The sequence below is a fragment of the Maniola hyperantus genome, chromosome 7 (assembly GCF_902806685.2).
Source record: "Maniola hyperantus chromosome 7, iAphHyp1.2, whole genome shotgun sequence".
Lineage (NCBI taxonomy): Eukaryota > Metazoa > Arthropoda > Insecta > Lepidoptera > Nymphalidae > Maniola > Maniola hyperantus.
Window position 1 is genome coordinate 4,286,698 of NC_048542.1, and position 25,053 is coordinate 4,311,750.

Below are 25,053 nucleotides of genomic sequence, written 5' to 3' on the forward strand. Positions count from 1 at the left end.
TCTATGTTGTGGGTGCGTGCATTTGTGTTGTCCGGTGTTTGAAGACGCTTGGAATTTCGCTTTCAATTTCTTCATAGGAAAAATGTCGGGTGATACCGATAAAGCAAAAATCAGTGATAATCAGGTATAGTTGTGAAAAATGTTTTAGTATTAATTTTCTATATATTGGTGCGCATCTAATAAGGACCATTTGAGCTGTGAAGTGGTGTTATTTTCGTGTTATATCACTAATGTTTGCCTGCGTCTCAACATGGCTGACAGAACGTTTGCTTCCCGCTAAACGCGGGAACTACGCCACGAAGGGTTGTGATACAAGTCAATATATCGCAATAAAAACTGTGAATGCGGTCTTGATCAGTTAACGAAACTGATTTTAATGGGATATTTTTCACTATTTCGGATATTTCGCACCCCCGCCCCTTTGCATTTGCTTGCAGGGCCTTTGTTAAATGTGCAAGATATAGTATGACATTGATAGGAAATCCGCATGACCTTGATATTTTGTGTCTTGCGAAATTTCTATTCGTTCATATCGCAAAATGGTGTTATTCCACTGAACCATTGCTTGGCGCGCACTTATTTAAGCGGCGAACTCGACGGGCGATGTAAATAAAACCGGAGAGCCCAGTCTCGGGGGCCTTTATTGGTGACCTCCTTAGTTTTGCTATTCGATTTTTTTCGCGTCTCGAGCGATTTATCTTGTATGCAAATGTATTGTATGATCGAAATTCTGTACAAATACAACTTACTCAAAATGTAGATTTCGATTCGATCTCAACATTCAAATTCATATTTTTGGTAATATTATGTACAGTTGTGATGTACACACTTCTATGTACCTATATGACATAGACAATACGGTAGTGTAGTATTGGCGTATTGAACTTTGTTTCTTATGTATGTAACCTTAAGGTTGAGAATCGATTGGCGACAGTAGTTGACGCCACTGGTAGCAAAGGTGTACATTTTGAATTGATTGCTAACCAGATAAAATTGTTCATTACTCTATATTTAGTCTATTTTTTTTTTAAAGAATCATTTTGTTTTGTAAAATGTATTAACTTGCCATTTATCACAGCACATTATCTAACCACACAATCAAGACATTGCACAAAATTATACAAAATTAATCAATGTGCTCATACAAAAAATTTAAATTATCATCATGAAAATGACACTATTAGGTACTTACAAAGCAAAACTATCTAAAGTACCTAGGTACTGGTTTGCGCACATACAACTTTTGTGATAGTTACCTATTCTCTTCACCTTAACTTGTATAGTAAAACCCTAGAAATCAAAACTATGTTATGGTCCTAGTACATGATGGTTCAATGCACTAAGCCAATATAATATCATTTTGTATAGCTACACTAAGATATATCTATAGATTGCTCTTTAACTTTGCTTAAACTTAAGACAGTAAGTAAGTCCCTAACATAAATCTGTCTGTTGTTTTAATTCTGAGTAAAGTCTATATAGATCTCAGGCTTAGTGACCCTATACATGTTGGCCAACAAAAGTGCATCAGCCCAACAGGTATGGCGCAGGCCTTTAATTTCTGTTCTAGTGAAATAATCATGGAATAATATTACTCACTTAGCAAATTAGACAACATTGTGACTTGTTATAATGTACATAAATCTCTTAACTAAATTGACACTAAATCAAGCTAAATACAAACTATTGATCAGAGTTGACTAATTTAAATTAAACTAATTAAACTAATTTAATCACGAGAACCTTATGGAGACTTGTGATTAAATTAGTATTTCATTCAAACAATTCAGTTAGGCATGTACTTCATGTATAAGTGACAACCCTAAAACTGTTTAAGTATTATGATATAAATAATACATCATAATATTAAAAAATAACCAGAGTAAAGTAGCTCAACGGGTTGTGAAGCTGAAGTAGCATTGGGCCGGCCACATAGTTCGAAAAACCGCCAGTCGTCGGGTTGCTAAAGTGCTAGAATGGCGACCTTGCACCAGAATGCACAGCTCTGGAAGACTTCCCACTAGGTGGACACATCAAACACGTCACAGGGAGCCGTTGGATTCAGGTGGCACAAGACGGGCGTGTGGAAGTCGCTACAAAAGACATATCCAGCAGTGGATGTCTATCGGTTGACGAGGATGATGACGATTAAAAATAATAATTTACAGATCAAAAACATTGATTGATTAATTTCGGCCGTAAGTACAGCAGCGGCAGAAAATTATGTACATCGACCTTTAGAAAGAAATAGCAGATTTGTAGATCATTGTCTCTGTCGTTGAGACCGACAAAATGTCATGTAGGTATGAGTGACAGAGACAACGCTCGGTAGGTCGATTTCGTAAAACCTGCATCAATCATTATTAAAATCAATTGTTCTGATTGGCTGAATTTGTGCGATTCTTGTTGCAACAATGCATTGTAGACTATTGGCTACAATGCATTGTTGCAACAAGAATCAAGTCAACCAATCAGAGGTGATTGTTATCGTGACATTGTAGCTGTCATTCTTCCGTAATCGCTTAGCAGCAAAGCTGAAATGTCATTCTAAAGGCTGATGTACATTATTTTCTACCGCGTACTGTAACCCCATAGACAGATCACAGATAGGAATGCTTATTAATTTCGGCTCTTAGTAAATAAAGCCTTCCCATCCCATCCCATTTCATTGCAAATGAATAAAATTGTGCAGGATGAAGACAAGAAATCCGGCGCGGGCGACGGGCACACGACGGAAGATGAATCTTCACAGGATTCCAAGGGTGAGTCCCTATCTCAAGAAGCCGAAGTCCAAGGTAACGCAGATGTAGAACCCAAGGATACGCCAGGTCAGAAGTTCTTGTGTTCTGTCACCCATATTGTTTCTAATCTGGGCTTCACTTCATGAGATCATTTTGTCTGTGTCACTGGGTATTTTTGTACTTGCAGTTCACGAGCGGGCGTGAACCTTACTTGTGGCGCCGTGTCCAAGTTACAAGCACATTGCATAAGAGTGCGTGCTTGTCGGACCAATCAGTCGCGAGAAAGGGCTCGCGAACACACACATTTACTTATAGCGATACGACTAACACAAGTATGAGCCACGCGCACTCGTGAAATGCAAAACTATAACTGCTAGTGGGCTCTACACTCGCGGCGCGAACGGCCACGAAAGCCCGCGACAACTGCGAATCACGGGTGTAGATGTTGTTCACGCGTTCGCGCTTCGCGCCTTTCCCCGATCAGTGTTGGTTTTTTAGTGGGCTCTACACTGAGAGCTTGGCTGAGCCAAGTCAAAGTGTTTGCTAAACATAATATACTTGACGCTGGCCATACACGATCAAGTTTACGATCTCGACAGTTAACTTGATCGCGGATATGGCCAGCAGCGTAAAGCCGGCTCTATACTCGCACGTGAAGTCGCGCCGTTATTTCACGCCGTGAATGTATGCCGCGCGTGAGGAGTTAAATTTTACGCGTTATACCTACTTGTGTTGAAGTTATATTTCTTTTGCAGAATGTTACCCATTTAAAATAAAAAAAACAACAGTAATGAATGCATAATATGTATTGTTAATTAACTTTGAATTTTGCACAAACATTCATTATGTTCTCCTTTAGAAGTAAAACTTCATCAATATTTTATGCTTCTATCACATATTCTCAGAGTTCGTCGTAATTTCTTCTAAAACGCCGACTCAGGATGATGTGTTTGTTTTGTCACCCACATTAACTCTAACCAATTTAATGTGCTATGTAACATCTTCATTTCATGGGATCATTTTGTGTGTCTGTGTCCTGTGACTAAATAAAATTTAACGTTAACTTCAAAAGGTTCATAATATATTCCTTATTTATTTTAAAGGTGTGCTCTGTCTCCCACCATGTGATAAATTTTGCATAGAATAATATCGGTACATCTTCATTTCCTGAGCTTATTTTGTGTGCTTGTTCCTTAATATAGGACCTACCTTATAGTTTTAATTAGATAATAAACATACACCTTATAAAAGTTACAAAGCAAAAGTTTCGATTTTAATAAGTTGTACGTATTCTGAACAAATTGAAGGAGTTTCATTAAATCCAAAATATGTATGTAATTCCACTTGGTAGGTCATTTACAGAAATAAATTTTGAATGAGTCAAATGTCTACAATCTGATACTACTGTTTATCTGGTAGGACGACTGTAGCACTACCGGCAAAGCCGTACCGCCAAGCGTTTTATCGTTCCGCTACGATGCCGCGTAGAAACCGATGAGGGTTATGGGTTTAATGAAACTGCCATACCCCTTCCAAGCAAGCCCGTTTCCATCTTAGACTGCATCTTAGCTTACCATCAGGTGAAGTTGCAGTCATGGGCTAACTTGTATCAGAATATTAAAAAAATCTACACGGTCGAAGTAATAATTACTAGACGTGCCAAACAAGTTGGCTGCCGACCTAAGTTGGACGTCTGTTGCAACTTGATGTTAATTTAACAATGAAGATGCTAAGATTGCTAAGTAGATAAGTATACCAGTAACTAATTAACTATAGTTATTGTTCTGGAACGAATAACTTGTAGAATCACCTCGTTGTCCGTCAGTCCATTTTATTTAGACCGTTTTGTCGAAAACAAATGTCAATAAAAATAAATAAACGTCAATGCGTATCGCAAATTGCTAATGCGCGTGGCCGCCATTTTAGTGACGTCAGTACTAGACTGAAGTTTCGAGCTGATGGTATATTTTTATTTCGGCTTACGTCAAAATGACGTCATTTCGATGTTAATGAGACATGGTTCCAGCGCAATAGCAATTTGCGGGATTTATAGTAGTAGGTATAGTACACGACAGTTCGAGAATCGAGATGGCAATCGGGGTATGAGGCGCGGGAACGCCCCGCACACCCGCGCTATCCCGCACCGGATTCTATTTCGGCCGATAACTTTTAAAATATTGGAAAAACCGGTTCATAAAATCGGTCATAAATCGTAAACGGTAAGTTTTACAAAAAAGCTTACAGGAAACAAAAGATGCGAAATTTTATTTTCTACAATAATGGTCTACATAATTTTTGCCCTAAAGTGGATAGTTTTCGAGATATCAGCCAAAAACTTTCCTTCAAGATTGCGATCGAAGCTCCACCTGGATGATGGGGTTATGATGGTAGAGGGCCTTTTGTCGCTGATTTGTAGAAAGGGCGAATAAGCCATTTTTAGGGTGCCGTACCACAAAAGGAACCTGTCTGTCTGTCTGTTTGTCCGTCTGTCAAGAAACCCTTTATGGTACTTCCCGTTGACCTAGAATCATGAAATTTAGCAGGTAGTGGTCTTATAGCACAAGTAAAGGAATAAATCTGAAAACCGTGGATTTGTGGTTACGTCACGCAAAAAAATGTGTTAATGAACAAATAATTAGTATTTTCAATTTTCGAAGTAAGATAACTATACCAAGTGGGGTATCATATGAAAGGGCTTTGTATATTCTAAAACAGAGTTTTATTTATTTTTATGCATAATAGTTTTTGATTTATCGTGCAAAGGGTCGGAAAAAATATCCGAGTACGGAACCCTCGGTGCGCGAGTCTGACTCGTACTCGCTAGATTTCGAATATGTTCACCCTTTCTACAAACCAAGGACTATGTGAACCTTGATCCTTAGTAGTTGCCGACTTGAGTCAATGTTACTATTTTCTAGTCGCCTGGTCGACAGGCCAGTACAGCCCCTGACAGATTATAAAGTGAAATTAATGCCTATACGATGCCTTTCTTAAGAGGGTGTGCGAGGAAGCGTTGCGAGATAATAAGGCTAATTCTGTTGTACACAATCTCTAAACTAAAATGATGGGTCTAAATATATTGCTATCCCTTTGGTAATGCGCCCTGTGGAAAAAGATATAACTAGAATTAGACCTGTTAGTGAGATTGTGTACAACAGAACTAGCCACAATGTTTGAATGCTTCAATAGAATAGTTTCATTTTAATATCGTTTCATTTTTAACTCCTTAGATCTATTGGAAAAACCATGCTTTCGTGAAAATGGTGCGTTTTACTCACATGACGCTCAATTATTTTTTTTGCCCGAAAATTTGTTATAAAGTTAATTAATAATTTGATTTATGGATGTATTATATGAGAATGTCTAAAGCCGCATTTTTTATGTGATTTAAAATCTTCTAGTCTGTATACTTTTGTTTGCAATAAAAACACATGTCCGAAAAAATGGTCAAACTTCACTGCGTCCGCCTCGCACGTCCCTGTCGGAAAGAGCCTAAAGTTGCAAGCACATTACCCTGATTAGAGCTAGCGCGCACCACGGACCGAACGTTTTTCCCCTGCAAAATCTGTGAACTATAGAACTACATAGAAGTGCGCGCACTGCGGAATCAATTCCGCGCCGGATTTTGATAGATTAACAACAGCACTATTTTATACTCCACCCCCCAACAAGTTGTCGCTTCGATGAAGTGGGCTCTTAAAATAAAAGAAAGATGCAAATCAAACTACTTATACATGTAATAATAAACGTATTATTATATGATAAATCACATTCGTAATGTTGTGCGCCTTTTTCTGTCGGTTATCAGTCAAGCTGTTGTTGTCGTGCAGTTATCGCTGATCTGCGTAATGTGAGCGACTATAGTGCTTTAGGTAAGAGCTATCTGCTATTTACTACCGGCGCTTTTCCTTCGTGGGCCGTGGCACAAGAGTAGATATATAGACCAGAGGGGAAGCTTCATACTAGCGGCTGGCTGTAGGTTCATTCGCTCTAGCGCAGCTCACGCTAACCACGACCGACGTGTCACGGACGCTCCGTTTTCCGCCAAACTGGGCGCACGGAGCGTCCGTGGCACGTCGTGGTGTGCGTGAGCTAGTGTGAAGCTTCCCCTCTGCTAAGTGATTCTCTAACTCAGTGTCTAACAATAAATGATAGCCACCGAGGTTGGTTTGTTCTACATTGCTGCTTCACTGGGTGATGTTAAAATATTTTTTCGTAGAAAACCTTCAACGGATTAAAAAATGAGCTCGATGGCTATCATTCAGTGTTGGAAACTGAGTTAGCGAATCACCCTGCTGGTCTATAATATCTACTCGTGTGGCGGTGGCACGATGTTGCTAATTGGGACGGTGCCTATGTCAAAAATAAATTATTTCTTAGTAATTACTAACTTATTCCCGCGACTTCACCCGCGTGGACTACACAAATTTCAAACCTCTGTTTTGAACTCTTAGGGGTTGAATTTTCAAAAATCCATTCTTAGCGGATGCCTATGTAACGTACGCACGTAACCTAGGTACGTAATTCATAATGTAATGTCATTGTACATAGGTGATGCGAAATCAACAACTGCAAACGGAAAAGAAGACGGACCTGCTAGCGACTCTAAAGATGAAAAAGACGGAAAGGCTGACGTAGACAAAAAGGTACGTCACAGTAACAATTTCTTTTTTAAAGAAAACCAGCAAAAATCGGTAAACACGTGGTACGTTGATCTTTTATGTGGGTATCCCTTGAACAGTGTTAAACACTTGTTAACATTTTTAATTAAAAAAATGTAAATGTAAGTAAAATATACTCGTATGTATAAAGCCCGCTCTGCATTCCGATCGGATCTCTGCGTGAAAAATGTCCTTCCACACTCGCAAAGTAAAACTTTTCACAGTACCTTGGACCTTGGTCCTGGATAACAAAACTGTAAGCACATCAAGCGGAAAATGCCGCGAAGCGCGAATCCGCGAAACCATCCATAATATTTTAGTTTCACGGTTTTCGCGGCGTGCATTTAGAGCGAGCATATGAATAGGATCTTGGATTGTTTTATAAAAAGTATCTCAACCTATTTGTTCATATAACTAAAATGCTACTAAAAATGTTTTCCCGCAAAAATCACTTTTTATGTTAAAAAAAGGATAAAATATCTTTGTCGTTTGTTACCTTGTGACGTCATTGATCGCCTTCCGCACAGCGTGACGTTAATAATTAATTATGTCAAAAATAAAGAAAAACCATGATTTTTTAATTTAATTATTCTCTTTAATAATGAATTCTAGCCCCATAAACTACCTCATTTCTTTACCACATTTTATTATTACAGTCCAATACTCTATTACAACTAAATTAAAGCTACGGCCACACCTGCGCGTCATGAACGCGGGATGCGGTAGTCGCATAGGTGTACTTGGCGCTATTAAAATCGTCGGAGACGATCGCCGCGCGGCTGACGTTCCTTCTTGGTAGTCCGCTTTGGTCGCGCAGGTTTGGATAATGCTATTGCAGCAATAAAGAAATGTCGAATTTACACTACATTTCAAATTACATCGAGATCGAAACTGTTAGAGTGAACGTTCTTTATTTTTGTTTTGTATGAACTTTATTTTGTTACTCAGATACAAATCTGTGTTTCTCTCTCAATTTAGGAAGAAAATGGTGAAACTCACGATGAAAATGAAAAAGATGATATAAAGGAAAACAACAAGGGCGGCAAGAAAGCAGCACAAAAGAAAAAACCTAAAAAGGAGGTAAGTGGATTGCACTGCCGTCCTTTAGCAAAAATGTTTTTTAAGCTATCGCCTAAAAACTTGGGGATTTCCAAAAACTAGGACCGAGATTTAGTTTAGGTAGTTTTTAATAAATGTCATCTTTCGATGTCTAAAAATCTTCAATAAGTAAGATAGAGAATTATGTTCATAACAACTTTTATCCATAATTATATTATCTATCGATGAAAAGTCGCTTTCAGAAGTTGCCACACAGGAATTCAGTTCCATTCTGTAGTAAACATTGTGATATGTCAGTTTGTATGTACACACAACTACAAGTAGGTACAAATGAATTGTTATTGTTTAGGACACCGAGGAGGAGGATGAAGATGAAGAAGAGGAGGAGGAGGAGGACGAAGAGGGGGAGGAGGGAGATGAGGAGGATGAGAAGGTTGAGAAGAAACCCAAGGACAAGTAAGTTGTTTGGGCTATATGCATAAATGTGGCCGTATTTGTTTAAATGACTATGATTCCCTTCTGGGCGACGTTCCCACTAGACTTCAACATGGGGTTATTCAAGGGGCAGCTCAACAATTTCTTGAAAGGCTGGCAACACATTGGCTGATCCTCTGGTGCTGCAAATATTCATGGGCAGCGGTAATCACTTATTATCAGGTGACCCGCCCGGTCGTTTGCGCGCTATTTCCTATTTAAAAGAAAAGCTGATTATCTAACTGATCTATCAACGCTCAGCTTAAACTAATGGATGGATCGGGTTGAAATTTGGCATGCAGATAGCTATTATGCCATAGACATCAACTACGAAAGGAAACCCCTGAGGGGCTAAAATAAGTGTTTGAAATTTGTGTAGTCCACGCAGACGAAGTCGTGGGTATAAGCTAGTTATATATATATATATAAAAAAGTAAACTGACATGACTTATCTTAAATTTTTGATAATTTCACTTTATGGTATTTCCTGTACTGCAATGCCACAATTCAAGACTAGTCTAGTTTGGAACTAAAATTTTAAAGCATGTATGTAAAAAGGCGTTACTTTGCACACGTACACAAGCACTATTTAGCTGAAGGAGACACGCGTTTCCTTCATAATGTAAATTGGGATATTAACGGTGCCGGTGGTCAGTTCACAGTCGATATTATCTATGATCTTTGCCATTAGACGTTAATTTTTTGCTACTTGGTACAGAGTAAAGAAGCCAGTGAAGAAAGCTAAAGCCGGTGAAGACGAGGGCGATGATGAGGAGGAGGGTGATGAAGAGGGCGAGGAGGAGGAGGAGGAAGAGGAAGAAGAGGAGGAGGAGGCGCCCAAACCTAAACCCAAAAAAGAGGTAACTTGTTAAGTCTTGTGCAATCTGTTTTTAGGGTTCCATACCTCAAAAGAAACAGGAACCCTTATAGGATCACATTGTTGTCTGTCTGTCGCTCCGTCGGTCCGTCCGTCCGTCCGTCCGTCCGTCCGTCCGTCCGTCCGTCCGTCTGTCTGTCTGTCTCTGTCTGAAATGAAATGAAATTAAATGAAAATCTTTTTCTCTGTCTGTTGGTCCGTCCGTCTGTCGTGTCTGTCAAGAAAAGCTATAGGGTACTTCCCGTTGACCTACAATAATTAAATTTGCCATGTAGGTCTTACAGCACAAGTAAAGGAAAAGATCCGAAAACCCGTGAATTTGTGGTTACTTCACAAAAAAAGTTAAAATGCGTTCTTTCTAAATCTATTTTACAGCCATAAGCTTCCAACATATATGTAGAAAAAACCCCAGAGAAGAGTAACTGTAGAGCTTGTTGGATAATCACAAGTACGGTTCTAGACGGTGAAGGTCTAATCGAAATATTGTTTTCAGCCAACAGAACCACCGGTGCCACTGCCAGCGGGCAAGGGCCTGCCTCTGGGACACATCAACAATGTGGAGATCTCGTTGTCACGGTTCAAGACGCAGGACCAGAAGTTATTGCATCAGTATTTATATGGGGTAAGTTCATTCATGATAAAACATTCAACCATACACCATAGGCAAGATGCCTACTTTGAAAGTATTTAGGTTAAATACGTGGCAGGAAACACGGACGCTGGAAGGGCATTCCACCTTAGCGGTTCGTATCAGAAACTATGAGCCAAAACGTTTCGTGCGAGTGGATATGATGCCGACCACATGGTGCTAACGTTCACGGTTGTGTGCTGCTCTCTGGTAGAATAATGATTGATGAAGTATGAAGTTTGGATGAAATTAGTCGAAATATTAATGAAATTTATTGCCTAAGTGTCAAACTTCGTCTACTATCTGCCCTATCTTAGTTTTGTTAAATGTTCAGGACAAGCGTTTTTGGTTTTGGCATTTCTAATTTTGGTTTAGTCTTCGTACCACTACATCCATTCTATACACTTATCTCACGGTCCTTTCCATGTACAAACACCAATATAAGTAAATAAATAAATAAAATAAAATGTTTTTAATTCGACCATCGAGGATCATATTGGTGTTAGTAATTACACGAAACTTAAACCTATTTGTTAGTAAAATATCTATAACTATTTAAATTAGTCAGTTAGTTAGTTTTAGTTAGTTAGTTATTTAATATAGTATTTTTAATAGGTTGTTTTTTTATCATAGCAACTATGCCTGGATCGCAATGTGAAACGGAATATAAAGAAGTTCAAAGGCTACGAGTGGGCCATCGGCTCGGCGGAGTACAAGGCCAAGCTCGACGAGACCTCCAAGATGGAGCTCAAACAACTGCGCACCATGTGCGAAATGCTCGACTTGGACAAGAAGGGTAACCTCTAATTTTTTTTTAAATTGTGAGATAGGCTTGCGCTTTGTAAGATAGGCTTGCGCTTTGTAAGATAGGTTTGCGCTTGACGACAATCATGCTTAATCAAGAGCAATGATAATCATGATCAGCGCATCTCCGGCCCACTACTGAGCGAGGATCTGCGCTTTGTAAGATAGGTTTGCGCTTGACGACAATCATGCTAAATCAAGAGCAATGATCATCATGATCAGCGCATCTCCATCGAAAGAAATGAAATGATTTTATTTATTTCATGTAGGATACAACATGTGCCACTTATGATATGTCGAGACTCTACCACCGGTTCGGAAAGCAGATATTAGGATTAGCATATTTCTCTCTGGGCTGGTTTCTGCACTTAAACGTTTCAGTCTGTTGTGCGTGATTGGCATATTTATTTATTGTATTTATTTATTGTTAAGGTGGTCCCAACGACTTGGCGACTAGGATAGTAGGGTTCCTACAGCAGCCGGTGGCGAACTCGCCGCATTCGCGCGGAGTGGCGAGGCCGCCGCCCGCCGCCGCCACGCCCGGAGGCCGTCCGAGGAGATCCGCTGCCGTCAAGATACACAATCGAGGTATACATCGTGTGCTCACATCCCCTTTCTGGGGCAGACGTACCGAAAAACGTAGATCCCGCTTCCTTCGCGGTCAGGAAGGTGCTCACGTCGTCTCTATCCACGGAGGGAAGTTAGTATAGCGCTCTATCTCTCTCTCTCTCTCTCTCTCTCCCACTCTCTCTCTCTCTCTCCCTCCCTCTCTCTCTCTCTCTCTCCCCCTCCCTCTCTCTCTCTCTCTCTCTCTCTCTCTCTCTCTCTCTCTGTTACTTAATCTCTTACAAATGACAGAGCCAAAATTTCAGTGGGTTTTAACCATAAGTCACCGTTAACCATTTTGAGTAGAATTTTGGCGCTGTCTTTTGTATGGAATTAGGAGAGGGCGCTACACTAACTTCCCTCTGTGGATAGAGTATAGGCCACGATCACGGTGCCAAGCTGCTCCATATATTGTGCCACTGGTGCGCGAACTTCTGCTGTGTAGTATGGTATACTTGCGACTCGGACAGGAATATTGCCTTTGATATAATTCAAATTCATAATTCATATAAATTAGAAAAAAAAATTGAATCTATCAATAGTTACTAAACAATATGATTATGTCCAACAGGGTATTCAGATGAGGAATATGAAACTGATCCTGAAACCAAAGTCAAAGGACCAAAACCACTAAAGGATGGATCTGAGGACTCTGATGTAAGTTGCCCTTTTGCAATATCAAGCGCAAACTTTATATCACATAGTTTTTTTTTTAAATAAAAATAGTGAGCGAACGAGCAGGCGGATCACCTGATGTTAAGTGATTACCGCCGCCCATGAACATTTGCAGTACCAGAGGATCTCCTTAGGTATAGTACGCGACAGGTTGGGAATCGGGGAGGGAACATCCCGCACACCCGCACAGCCCCTACATTAACCCGGTGCCGGCGAGCGCGGGTGACGTGCGGGTACGTGGCGTCCCACCGCCTCATACCCCGATTGCCATCTCAACCTGACGCGGACTATAATTGCTCTCACAGTTTGGTATTAGGGTACCAAATACCGATAATAATCAGACCAGTTAATCTTTAATTTATGAACAGGGTTCCTTCAACCCGAGCGGGTCAGAAGCGGACTCTGACTTCGACCCCGAGGGCGGCGAGGGTGCAAGCGGCGTGACCCGCAAGCGCAAGAGCACCAGCCGCCGCCGCTCCAGCGCCAAGCCCACCAAGCGCGGCGGCCGCAAGAGCAAGGGGAAGAAGTCCAAGGTATGTGTACACTGCACAGGGCTCGCTCAACCCTAGCGGGTCATAAGCGAACTCGCACTTCGACCCCGAAAGCGGCAAGGGTGCAAGCGGCGCGACCTGTGAGTACAAGAGCACCAGCTGCCGCCGCTCCAGCGTCAAGCCAACCTAGCACGGCGGCCGCAATAGGCAAGGTATGTGTACAGGTCTCGCTCAACCCTGGCGAGTGGCGGGGCATAAGCGGATTCGGGCTTCGACCCTGAGGGCACGAGCGGCGCGGCCAGCAAGCGCAGGGTTTAACCATAGGTGTGATAAATATTGTCATGTCATAATAAATATTGCCATATTAAACCCAATTCTTAGGTTTAGGGTGTCATTTGTATAATAATTGTATTTAATAATTGAGACTGATTTTTGCGCAAAGAAAAGTAGCGTCAATGTGGGTAAATGTACGGCCCTGAGAGTAGATATTTTAGAATAAAAGCTTGCACTGTCAATCCAGCAATTCTAGAACTGCGACATGTACATAATTGTTGATAAACATTTTAATCCCTCAGCCGCTTCCTACCAAAGGGCGCGGGCGAAAAGCAAAATCGGAAAGTGAAGAGGAGAGTGACAAATCGGAGAGTGAAAGTGAGGCCGGAGAGTCCGGCAGCGATGCAGAAGAATCCGATGTAAGCATATGAATGATATATTTTTGTAATGTAAATAACCGGCCAAGTGCGAGTCAGACTCGCGTACCGAGGGTTCCGTACTAAAGTCGTATTTTGTCGACATTTTGCATGATAAATCAAAAACTATTATGCATAAAAATAAATAAAAATCTGTTTTACAAAGTACAGGTAAAGCCCTTTCATATGATACCCCACTTAGTATAGCCATCTTACTTTGAAAGTACTAATTCTTTGTTCATGAACACATTTTTTTTGTGATGCAACTACAAATTCACGGTTTTCGTATTTATTCCTTTACTTGTGCTATAAGACCTACCTATCTACCAAATTTCATGATTCTAGGTCAATGGAAAGTACCCTATAGGTTTTCTTGACAGACACGAAGGACAGATAGACAGACAACAAAGTGATCCTATAAGGGTCCCTTTCCTTTTAAGGTACGGAACCCTAAAAACATGTTGAATGACAAACTTGTATCACGTCATTTTTTTCAGGTCTTTTGTCTCATGTGTTCGCAAATAGTAGAGTCAACTGTTTCTTCTAACAAGTTTTGTCGTTTCACGACTTGTTTTGGTGCAAATAAAAAATGGCAACAATACATACTGCATGTACAATACAATGTGTCTGTTCAGGCCCTTATTTGTATTGTTTGTGCACAGGAGCCGAAGTCCAAACGCGGTCGTCCAGCGCCCGCGCCGGTGGCCAAGGGCCGCAAGGGCCCTGTGGCCAAGGCCAGCGCCAAGGCCACGCCCGCCAAACGGAAAGCGCCAACGCCGCCAGGTAACTACATTTCTACATATTTACGCTGCAAATGCATTAGAGATATAGATATAGGAGATTAGAAAATCTCTGAGTAATCGGGGTATATCCTACTAATATTATAAATGTGAAAGTGTGTATGTTTGGATGTTTGTTACTCAATCACGCAAAAACAGCTGAACGGACTTGGATGAAACTTGGAATGGAGATAATTTATTCTGGATTAACACAGGCTAGTTTTTATCACGGAAAATCAAAGAGTTCCCGCGGGATTTTGAAACATGTAAATCCACGCGGACAATGTCGCGGGCATCAGCTAGTAATACACAAAATCAGTGTGCATAAAAAACTAACAAAATTGATAATTTCCTCCTTTTTTGAAAGATAGTTAAATAATTTACTCTTTATTGTTATATACGATTTTGGATTTTGTGGTCCATTAGCCAAAAAGAAGGCTCCAGTCAAACCTGCAGGCAGGCCGGCCAAGAAGGGCAAGAAGGCTTCCTCCGAGGAGTCTGGGGAAGGCAGTGAAGAGGAAGAGGATGAGGAGGAGGGTAGTGAGGATGAGAGCGGAGAGGAGTCCGACGCTCCCGCAGACAACAAGAAAGCCAAGCGGCCGCCCACGGTAAGACACATACTCGATTAGGCGCTGTTTGAATGTGCACTTCATTTATTACTTTATAACTACTAATTTTAGTACATTCCTATTAAATAAACCAATAGGTCTTGGCCCCCTAGGACTACAATATTCCTCCTGTGTGTTATTCTGTACTCCTTTTCACACAACATCAAATTTCAAATCTAAATATTATATAAAAAGAAATGGTGACTGATTGATTGACTGACTGATCTATCAACGCACATCTCAAACTACTAGACGTATCGGGCTGAAATTTGGCATACAGATAGCTATTATGACGTAGGGATCCGCTAAGAAAGGATTTTTGAAAATTCAACCCCTAAGGGGGTGAAATAGTGGTTCGGAATTTGTATAGTCCACGCGAACGAAGTCGCGAGCATAAACTAGTTTTATATAGATCCACTTTCTTTAGTCTTTTTTTGTTGTGATGTCCATTTTACCATTTCCAACGCTTTATCGGCAGGTCCTATCAATGTCTACCACAAAGCCTTATAAGATAAATAAATCAGTATCATTTTAATTGGAAGTTAAATCTGAACTTTGTCAAAATATGGTCTATAGATGGATCTCAGCATCAGTGCTTATAAGTGTAAGGATGGTGCAGTGGTAAGGATCTCGCTCGATTTAAACGTTTTGTTGTTATGGCATCAATTGGGTATGTTACTAGCGGATACCTGGCGTGTGCTACTACGGTTTAAAAAACATCGCATTATTGCCTTTCTAATGAAACTGGCACATCGCTCGGTTGGATAGTTTCTAAGTCTATATATAACAGACAGGTAGGAACATTTTTTGTGTTTCATATGTTAAGATTAATTCCCGGAGGTTGAAATGTATTTTTTTTAATTGATTGCCAGGACGACGAGATAAAGAAGTACGTGAAGCAGATCCTAGAGGGCGCGAACTTGGAGCAGATCACGATGAAGACGGTGTGCAAGCAGGTGTACAGCCACTACCCGGACTTCGACCTCGCGCACAAGAAGGACTTCATCAAGGCTACCGTCAAATCGGTGAGCACATCACACACACACACACACACACACACACACACACACACACACACACACACACACATACACATTTAAAAACACACACACACACACACACACACACAAACACGCACACTACTCACGCAAGCTACACAATAACATATATACAATGATGACAATGTGGTGTGGACCTCGCGCGTAAGGACTCAAGGGTCAATGCTCAATATGAACCTGGACCCGGACATTGACCTCGCGCGTAAGAATGACGCAAGGGTCAAGGCGCAGTATGAACCCGGGCGTGCTTCTATCAATACCAATTATTTTAAACTGTTCACCCACCCACACACACGGCACACATGCATGTATAATATAAATCAAAAGTTAGTTTTGAAGTTTTGCTATAGCATGTTATTCGAGTTTTGCATATAACAGCTTTGAAAACAAAAAGTTTTATGTGATATGTAAATGTATCCAGTATTTGCCTGCAATACATTTTTCTCTAGAATGTGCGAGTCGGACTTGCACACGAAGGGTTCCGTACCATCGTAGAATTATAATCCAGATATCTTTAAAACAAGAGTGAATAGGCACCATCTAGGCATACGCGTCCCATCTTAGGCCACATCATCACTTCCCATCAGGTGTGATCGTGGTCAAGCGTGCGCCTATAATGAATTCAAAAAAAGGTATAACTTATAACACTTTTAATTAGAACACTGCAAGTTAATGGACTGACCATCTAAAAGTGATTTAGTAATTTTTTTTGTGTTGTAACCACAATTTACGATTTTCGGTTTTTTTCCTTTACTTGTGCTTGCTATAAGACCTACCTAGAGTTTGGATTATGTTCTTACTGAAGACAGCCACCAATGTACACAGCAGTTGCTCCTTTCGATCATAATTATTTAATTATTATCAAATGCATTTTTGATCCTTTTTCTACCAGACCAAAAATTATTTCTCTTTTTGCATTCTTCATTCTTTAGAATAGAATATATTCTAATTAAAGCAATAATATATCTAATATTATTGATTTATCTTAAATTCATTTATGCAAAGCATAATGTTCAGTCACATAAAACTTTTTGCACCTAAAGCTCCGACCACGGGAATTTTTGATTTATTTTTATTTTTTGTTTGTTGCAGTGTATTTAAGATGTTAGGAGTTAAGGAAGAAGTGTAGATGACTACGTAGCATACCTATAGTTTATAAACGGACATAGTTATATATTATTACAATAATAATATATTATGAAAAATAAAATATCAAGTGGAATGGATAAACTCCCGCTTTTCTTTTCCAAGGTAGAGATATTATGCTTACTTTTTTTGCATGTTTTTGTTTTGTAGTTGGTAACATTTGGCTACATATTTTCACTTGGATGAGGTCGCGATCTCCACGGACGAGAAATCGCGGCGATAATCTCGCCGTGTGTCATTCGAATAATTCGATACAAACTCGCCTCGATAACGCCACGATACGTGACGTGCTCAGCACAGTTGAGAGACGCAACGAGGCGATCCGTTGCGGTCTCGTGGAGTTTCGTTGCGAGTCGCGACGACACGCGGAGATTGTCCGACGGTAGTAGGACAATTTCGTTCCGATTCTCTCGTTCGTACTCCGTGGAGATGGCGCCTTAGGTTTAACACCCATAGGCAAATAGTATGCGGCTGACTGTTTGCCGTTTAGATGGAGTCAGTCAGCAGTTGATTGGAAGCTAATGTACGTGCGCCATTTGATCCAGTGAGTGAAACGATTTTGAAAATGTATTTTGAAATAGATTTCAAAATCTAAAATCGAATGTATACCCGTTTCCGTAAAATTACACCATTTTGTCCGCCAGCTCCTTAATCATTATCTAACAGTAGTAGTTGTAAGGCCGCGATTACACCTGTAAGTTTTACCCATGTAAGCTTACCTAATTAATAGGGTCTTGGACTGTAGTAATATAATAACGTGATATTTTGTATAGCGGTAGATTATGGGGCTAGAATTAATTATTAAAGACAATAATTTTAAAAATCATGTTTATTATTCAATTATTATTAATTATTAGCGATTAATGACGTCACATTTTTATTTAAATTTTTTAATATAAAAAATATTTTTCTGCAGAAATTAATTACTCTAAAATTGAAAAATTTGTCGTTTACAGATTGTGACGTCATTATTCATTTTCCGCACAGCGTGACGTTCATGTTAAAAATAAATAAATCATGATGGTTAAAATTATTCCCTTTAATAATGAATCCTAGCCCCATTACCTACCGCTATTCAAAAAAAACACTTTATTTTATTACTACGGTCCAAGACCCTATTGTCAGTTTTTCTTAGCTAAATGTACAAGAGTTAATGTTAATCATGTAAGCTACTTACGTGAGTAAAATTTACAGGTGTATCCGCGGCCTAAGAGTAATAGGTTTCGTTTACTTGCAGCTCATATCATCGTGAGCGCTGACGTCGGCCCAAGCATTTAGCGCAGTAAGCGACATAAGTTAGACTAATTCCCGTTCGCCCCGCTCACACGTCGGCGCGGTCGCTCGGTAGGAGTTCCCTAGTCTAAGCGTTCACTAAATACATTATTGTATCACTTGTTTTGTCTATTATTTTATTTTCTATTAATTTTATTGGACGATCCATATTCCGCCTCTTTTGTCTAGATAAAAACTCGTCTACAACTTTATTCTTTAAACTTGTAGAATTAAGGTAAAGTTAAAACAATAAAGCCCACTTCCACAAGAACACTAACTGATTTTTTAATGCTGTCACTCTTTGGCAACCGCATTATTCTCTTACAGTTCTTGCCATTCACGAAGGCTAGTGAACTTTACTTGTGGTTACGTCGTATACACGGACATTGCATAAGTGTGCGTGCACGTCGGACCAATCAGTCGCGAGCAAGCGCTGTCAAACGCACGCATTTACTGTACCTTACTTATAGCGATACAACTTACACACAAGCATGAGCCACTCGCCTTCGTGAAATGCACGAACTGTACCAAGAAGTAACACCATTACAAAATTTAATTAAGCTGTCCCTTTGCAAGTAGGTCTAAAATGAACAGTGCCTACTTATTCTCTTGAAAGTCTTTTTTTGTCACCTACACATTGCATATGCGTTAAGGTCAAAAATTGAGAAAAATGATCTAGTGACCTTATAGCTCTTAGTAAGTCAATGAAAATATTTCATCAAACAATCTGTCTCTTGGAAAGTTTTGCATGGAACATTTTTGGCAAACTTTGCATATGCATAGAGCTCACAAGCTTTCTATTGCGAAAAAATATGAACCCCCATGAATGTTGTAATTCGCTTGAATCCCTTAAAAACCCGATTATTATCTGATTAGACACACGATAGATATATACCACTTTTTAAGCATACATGTAGACATTGAAGACGTTTTAGTAGTCCATGCACTAAATCCTATTTACATGTTAATAGGTCTTGCAATAGAGGTAGTATATGGATATGTTATTCTATCTATCTTTTTATTAATTATTATTATTATACTTTATTTTTATAATAATAAGGAGAATTATGACAGTATAAACTTCATACAAATATTTTAATGAATTTAGAATTTATTGGGAACAAAAAATTATTCAAATAAAATTATTGTGTTAATTAATTATAATTCTTAATTTATCCATGGTGTTGATTTGGTTTTATGCAATAATTTATTTTAATTGAAATTCCTAAAAATACTTTCCTATTTTACAGAGAACTATGTGAAAAGCACTGATGTCAATTTAGTTTGTGTACAATAAATTCAGCACCATTCTGTATTTATTTAATTTGAATTTAAACATTTATGACGTAGGTACTGTGATGATTCGCCTTAAACGAGTTTAATAATAAAATCTGACTTTTGTTGTGAAAAGTGTACCGCGTCGGGACCATTTCGTTTTTATCTAGAACTATTTAACTCCGTACATTTGGTATATCATAAGCATCGAATATTGTACAAAATCTAAAGCCTCCAGTCCACGTTGGCCGAACGTGTTCGGCGAGTGCCGACTGATGTGCTAACGTTTTTCTAATTCCGCCAAGATCTTTCGAAGCGTGTACCAGTCAATGCTGGCCACACGCGGCAAGTATACGCCTGGCGGGTTGGCCCAACGTGTACTATGAGCGTAATATTCGATCCGGCTTCGACGGACATATTTCACTAGCAACATATTAATCGCCTAGTAGCGTATCATCAGATTGTATGTCTGTGTATAAAATGTTGTTAATTGGGGGGGTAGTTTATAAAATACGTTCGCAATACGCTGACCGCATATTGGGATGCGGGCCGCACGCACCAGAAGCAAAGCTTTTTCAGTACTGAAAATGCGATTTGTGTCATCAGCACAGATGATGTCATTTTATATGTTGTAGACATAATTAATATTTTTATGATGACATCAGCATATTCAGTGCAAATGCGCTGCGTTTGGTGCATGCGGTTCAATAATGTGTAACCAGCATTAGAAGGTATATTAAGCGAATATATCTGTGTATTAATCATCATTGGGAATAAGAGTAAATGCGACATTAACTGTTGAGAAAAATCAATTGTCATTATTTTTATTTTTGTACTTATAAGAAATAAGTGTGTTCGTTTATAATTATTATTAATAAGTATAATTTCAATAAATATTTGTTGTATTAAGGCAATATGAATTATTATTTATATTTCTTTTTTTTAAACCTTATACTTACATTAGACGAAAGCTACGAACATAACGCGAAGCTTTGCGCAACGTATTTTATGTACACCCCCACGTTTTAAAAGGTGTGGTATGTAAGATTATTTTTCTAATGTAGGCTGTAAACTATTATTTGCAGTCTAAGCACTATCGCGAATCTATGTAAGGTTTGATTAAGTGTACTTTTAAGACGTGTAAATACACAGGACTGCACCGTTTGACTATCGCTTCGTTGACATCGTCGGGTAGATTGAAAAAAATTTATTCTTATACAAAAATTTTGGTGGAGCCGAGCCACCTTTCGAAATTGTAATAATATTTTTGAAAATTATGCTATTGATTTGTTTTTTGTTGATTAAACGCAGTTGCAGCAACCTACTATTATAATAATTGAGAATTTAAGTTTATAATAACTTACGATTTGTGCAATAATGTTATTCCGTGTATATGAAAGAGACAATACGTCTGAGATTAACAACTAGTAAAAAACTGACCTTGAGGGCAGTGGGCGCGCAATCCACAAACAGGCGTGATAGCGAGGTTGCCTGCCGCGCTAGTAGTTCCTCAATCGACCTGTCGCTTCTCGCGCTGTAGGAAAGTACAGTACCCACCCGCAGATACATCGCCTCCACTTTCATGTAGAGCTCTTTACCTGACGGCATGTGTAAGTTCATATACAAATTCGAAATATTGCATGAATATTAATTAAATGATTTGTTTCACTGTTAAGGTGCTCGTATAGCATTTTTGTGTTTTTCTGTTACTTGTGGCCGAACAGTCGCTAAGTCCGTGGGTGAGCTAACATTTTAGGTATAATTCTGGTCTGAACGCACCTAGATTTTACAGAATGCCTTCCGGAATAGAGACCTGTTATGTCTATATTTGATGTCTTTATTCAGTAACGCATTCAGAAATATCTTGCTTGGGCTGTCACTGGATTGGCCTGCGACTAAAGGCGGAAACAAACTATGGGACGCGTCCGTAATAGGCGTCCGCGGCTGATAGGTGTGCACTGTGGACAATCGTCCGAGATTTAACTCTGACTTCCGAGCGCTCTACGTCTGCGACTTACGCCAGATAGATTGTATGTACAGTTCAGTGTACTATGTATAATCCGTACAAAACCACTTCTCACGCGGCATTTTAACTCTATGGGTCAACTGTCATGTTAAAAGTACGTTCCACCTTTAAAATAAGGACTAAAATCGTTTGTCATGAAATTTGATACATAAAGTTAAAATAGCGTGTGAGAAGTCATTTTTTACGCCTTATATTATCCAGATACCGTATAAGTCGCTGTTTGATATTTTGTTTTCGCCTTTACTTCTGCATTTCAACTGTAATGTAGGTATAGATGTCCTATTTCGCGAAGACCGTCCGCTATGTTTGTGTGAGTGCACACGTACACATTGTTATAGTGTGCGTACTAGTACAACCAAGGCTGAGCGGTCTTCGTGAAATGGAACATATATACAAGGTTAAGTTAAGTTAGAAAGTCAATCTGGGTGTAGTCTTATGTTCATATAAATACATAATAATTCAGCATCTTTTGCTCTGCACATTTTGGTAATAGAAATAATGTTATTAAAAAAGATTCCGACGAATTGAGAACCTCCTCCTTTTTTTGAAGTCGGTTAAAAAGACATTTTTAAGAACTAGCTTTTATTTAAGCTATGTATTAAAACGAATATGCTAAGACAAATCTAACGAGCTCAAGCAACGGAGTTATTATGGGTAGGTAGTACCTACTAGATACTTGAGGAGTTCTTATGACTACCTCGCGGCTCCATCATGAGACCCTGGACATCGTCAGGTCCTGCATGCATGCGCATCGGCGATAGTGACGTTAAATGATGCTGAAAAATAGAAAACCGCTTTAAATAAACGAAACCGATATTCTATTACAATTTTTGGTTATTCTTTATGTACCTCCTTCAGTTGACTCTCGATGCGTCCAGACCTCTTAACTCTAAGATAGGTTTAATCAACATTAAATGTGTATTTGTGAATTTAACCTTATTTTGGTTGATGTTTCTTTATATTGTGTAAATGGCTGACGATCCGTAGAGAAGTAGTTGACACAGAGTGATTGGTTTCCCTTTTACAATTGGAATATAGATAATAAAGCAAATAAAAGTTTGAAATGTCTATATTACGTTTTTATTTCACGTACATCTCTCTCCTATACAAATGTTTAGATACATAAATATACAAATATACAATAGTACAAAGTTTACAATTTTATAACCTATAACTTTTAATACCATTTATAAAATGTAACTTTACAAATTAGTTTAGTTAAAGTCATTTTAGTTTCGAATTCGATTATGTTAGTTTATATTACTTACTTATCTCTTCTATTCTACCAAAACTTTTTTGGTGGTGGACTGCACTTAAAGAATAGGTTAAGGCACTTTTCAATATATGTACTACAAATTGTAGACTTTTTTACATATTAAGAACTTATATGACACTCATCTAAGAAGAAAATGGTTTAGACGGGCTAACTTTGTGTTTTGATCTCTTGGTTAAATTAATAAACTCGAGTCGTCATTGAAGTTAAAAACGTGACACTGGAGTAAGAGCGATTACGCATTCATCCGATCCGAATCCGTGAAAATACGGATATAAAAAATATCTACGTCATATGTCATAAGCTATCATAAAAATAGTTCTATGACAACTTTGAAACGTATTTAAGCGGGCTCGGATCAGATGAATGCGTAACCGCCGTTACGTTATTTCGTCTGAAATGTCAGAAAGTTCATAAAAATGTGAAGGAGCGTTAATGATTGCTAAATAAATACTAAAAATTAATGTTATTGTTTTCGGAAGCCGCGGCGTCTTCAGTGAGTTCGCTCCGGGAACGTTGCGTAGGTACACGTAGAATTACTTTATAGGCTCATGTGTCTTGAAGCAGCGCTGTCTTCAGTCCGGGCACTCTACGTGCAGGTTCTCATAACACATGTCAGTAGTTTTGTCGCGGCACCATGTCGATGTTTTCGAGTAGTTGTTAAAGTTTAGTCTCGGGCTTAGGCCCCTGTTTCCTGGCGCCGCGCCGTTAGGACACGCTGCGTTCGCGCTTTGATATAAATCGTCTTGTCGCGGCATGACCGGTCATTTGTACATACTGGAACGTTCGTAAGTGTACAGAATGTTTAGTGCCGCCGGTCCGGGCACGCTTCGTACGCGTTTTCATTATGGTACTCTTGTTCAGCTATTTGTACATACTGATATTTTTGAGATGTTAAAGTTTAGTCGCGGGTTTATAGGTCCCTGTTTCCTGAAGCCCGCGCCGTTGGCCAGTTCAGGCACGCTGCGTTCGCGCTTTGATATAAACGTCTTGTCGCGGCATGACCGGTCATTTGTACATACTGGAACGTTCGTAAGTGTACAGAATGTTTAGTGCCGCCGGTCCGGGCACGCTTCGTACGCGTTTTCATTATGGTACTCTTGTTCAGCTATTTGTACATACTGATATTTTCGAGATGTTAAAGTTTAGTCTCGGGCTTAGGCCCCTGTTTCCTGAAGCCGCGCCGCCGCCGGTCCGGGCACGCCGCGTACGCGTTCTCGTTGTAGCGGTCGTCCTGTCGCGGCACCATGTCGGGACGGTTGTACTGGAACGTCTCGCCGTACGTTGGGGGCTGTATCTGTGAGGCCGAGCAGTTGGAGCGGCGGTCGCTGTCGTTGTCTCCGCTATCGACGTCGCCTGGGAAACGAGAAAAAATTGTATGAATCAAACTTTTTGAAGAAAAACTTTTTGGGGTGAATATGGTAGGGAATATTTAATTGAAGTAGAGTCTGACAAGGAATATAAAAAACCTGCTCTGGGGGCGCCACTTTTACATTTTTCATTCCAATAGGTACTAAGTATACAGTGCGACAAGGCATTGTGAAAATCGGAACTAACGTTGCCGTCAAGTGTCCCCTCTGTTCTTGTTTGAATATTCTAAGCCTTTATTCTCCAACAGTGCCGCCCTGTCAATGTCATTCAAGTCCCAAGTCGCACTGGTAAGACTATAGGTAAATTAGTTCCAATAGTTTCCCGCAATATAGCGAAGTTTTTTATTTTTCTAGTCAGCCATTAATAACAAATAACAATTATTAAAAAAAAACATGACTGCCCTGTGCCATATAGGATTTTTTAGTGAAAATGTGTATCCAGTGTCACTCATGATGATGTGAGAGAGAGCGCCATACTTACTTGTTTCCACGGATAGAGTATAGTAATTGGGGCAGAGTTAGCCATAGTTCCATAATGGCA

General features: G+C 39.5%; 2 protein-coding genes across 5 annotated transcripts in view; one reads left to right on the top strand and one right to left on the bottom strand.

Annotated features, from left to right (window-relative positions):
- Positions 1–22,939, top strand: Dek (protein). 4 transcript variants are annotated; one of them, XR_011236961.1, is made up of 17 exons: positions 1–124; positions 2,693–2,828; positions 7,293–7,387; positions 8,381–8,482; positions 8,811–8,917; positions 9,654–9,795; positions 10,306–10,434; positions 11,074–11,236; positions 11,677–11,832; positions 12,422–12,507; positions 12,894–13,058; positions 13,592–13,708; positions 14,368–14,488; positions 14,911–15,092; positions 15,965–16,117; positions 17,243–17,401; positions 18,534–22,939. XR_011236961.1 is itself a non-coding variant. In XM_069499888.1 (16 exons), the coding sequence occupies exons 1-16, from the start codon at positions 83–85 to the stop codon at positions 18,546–18,548; spliced, it is 1,911 nt and encodes a 636-aa protein (XP_069355989.1). In that variant the 5' UTR covers positions 1–82; the 3' UTR covers positions 18,549–22,939. The 4 variants fall into 4 exon arrangements, 3 of the variants coding, with proteins under 3 accessions (XP_069355989.1, XP_069355990.1, XP_069355991.1); XM_069499888.1 differs by lacking the exon at positions 17,243–17,401; XM_069499889.1 differs by lacking the exon at positions 17,243–17,401 and having other exon boundaries at positions 2,693–2,795.
- LOC117983465 (uncharacterized) overlaps positions 22,923–25,053 on the bottom strand; it is an 18,747-nt gene continuing 16,616 nt past the window's right edge. The window contains exon 15 of the mRNA XM_034970021.2: positions 22,923–24,498. Coding sequence (XP_034825912.1) covers positions 24,281–24,498 — 218 coding nt within the window. The 3' untranslated portion in view covers positions 22,923–24,280. The remainder of the gene's footprint in view (positions 24,499–25,053) is intronic.

Coding starts and splice junctions, on each gene's coding strand:
- Dek (XM_069499888.1), top strand. CDS start 83: ATGTCGGGTGATACCGATAAAGCAAAAATCAGTGATAATCAG. Junction 11,833..12,421: donor CGTCAAGATACACAATCGAG/GTATACATCGTG, acceptor TATGTCCAACAG/GGTATTCAGATGAGGAATAT. Junction 13,709..14,367: donor GCGATGCAGAAGAATCCGAT/GTAAGCATATGA, acceptor GTTTGTGCACAG/GAGCCGAAGTCCAAACGCGG.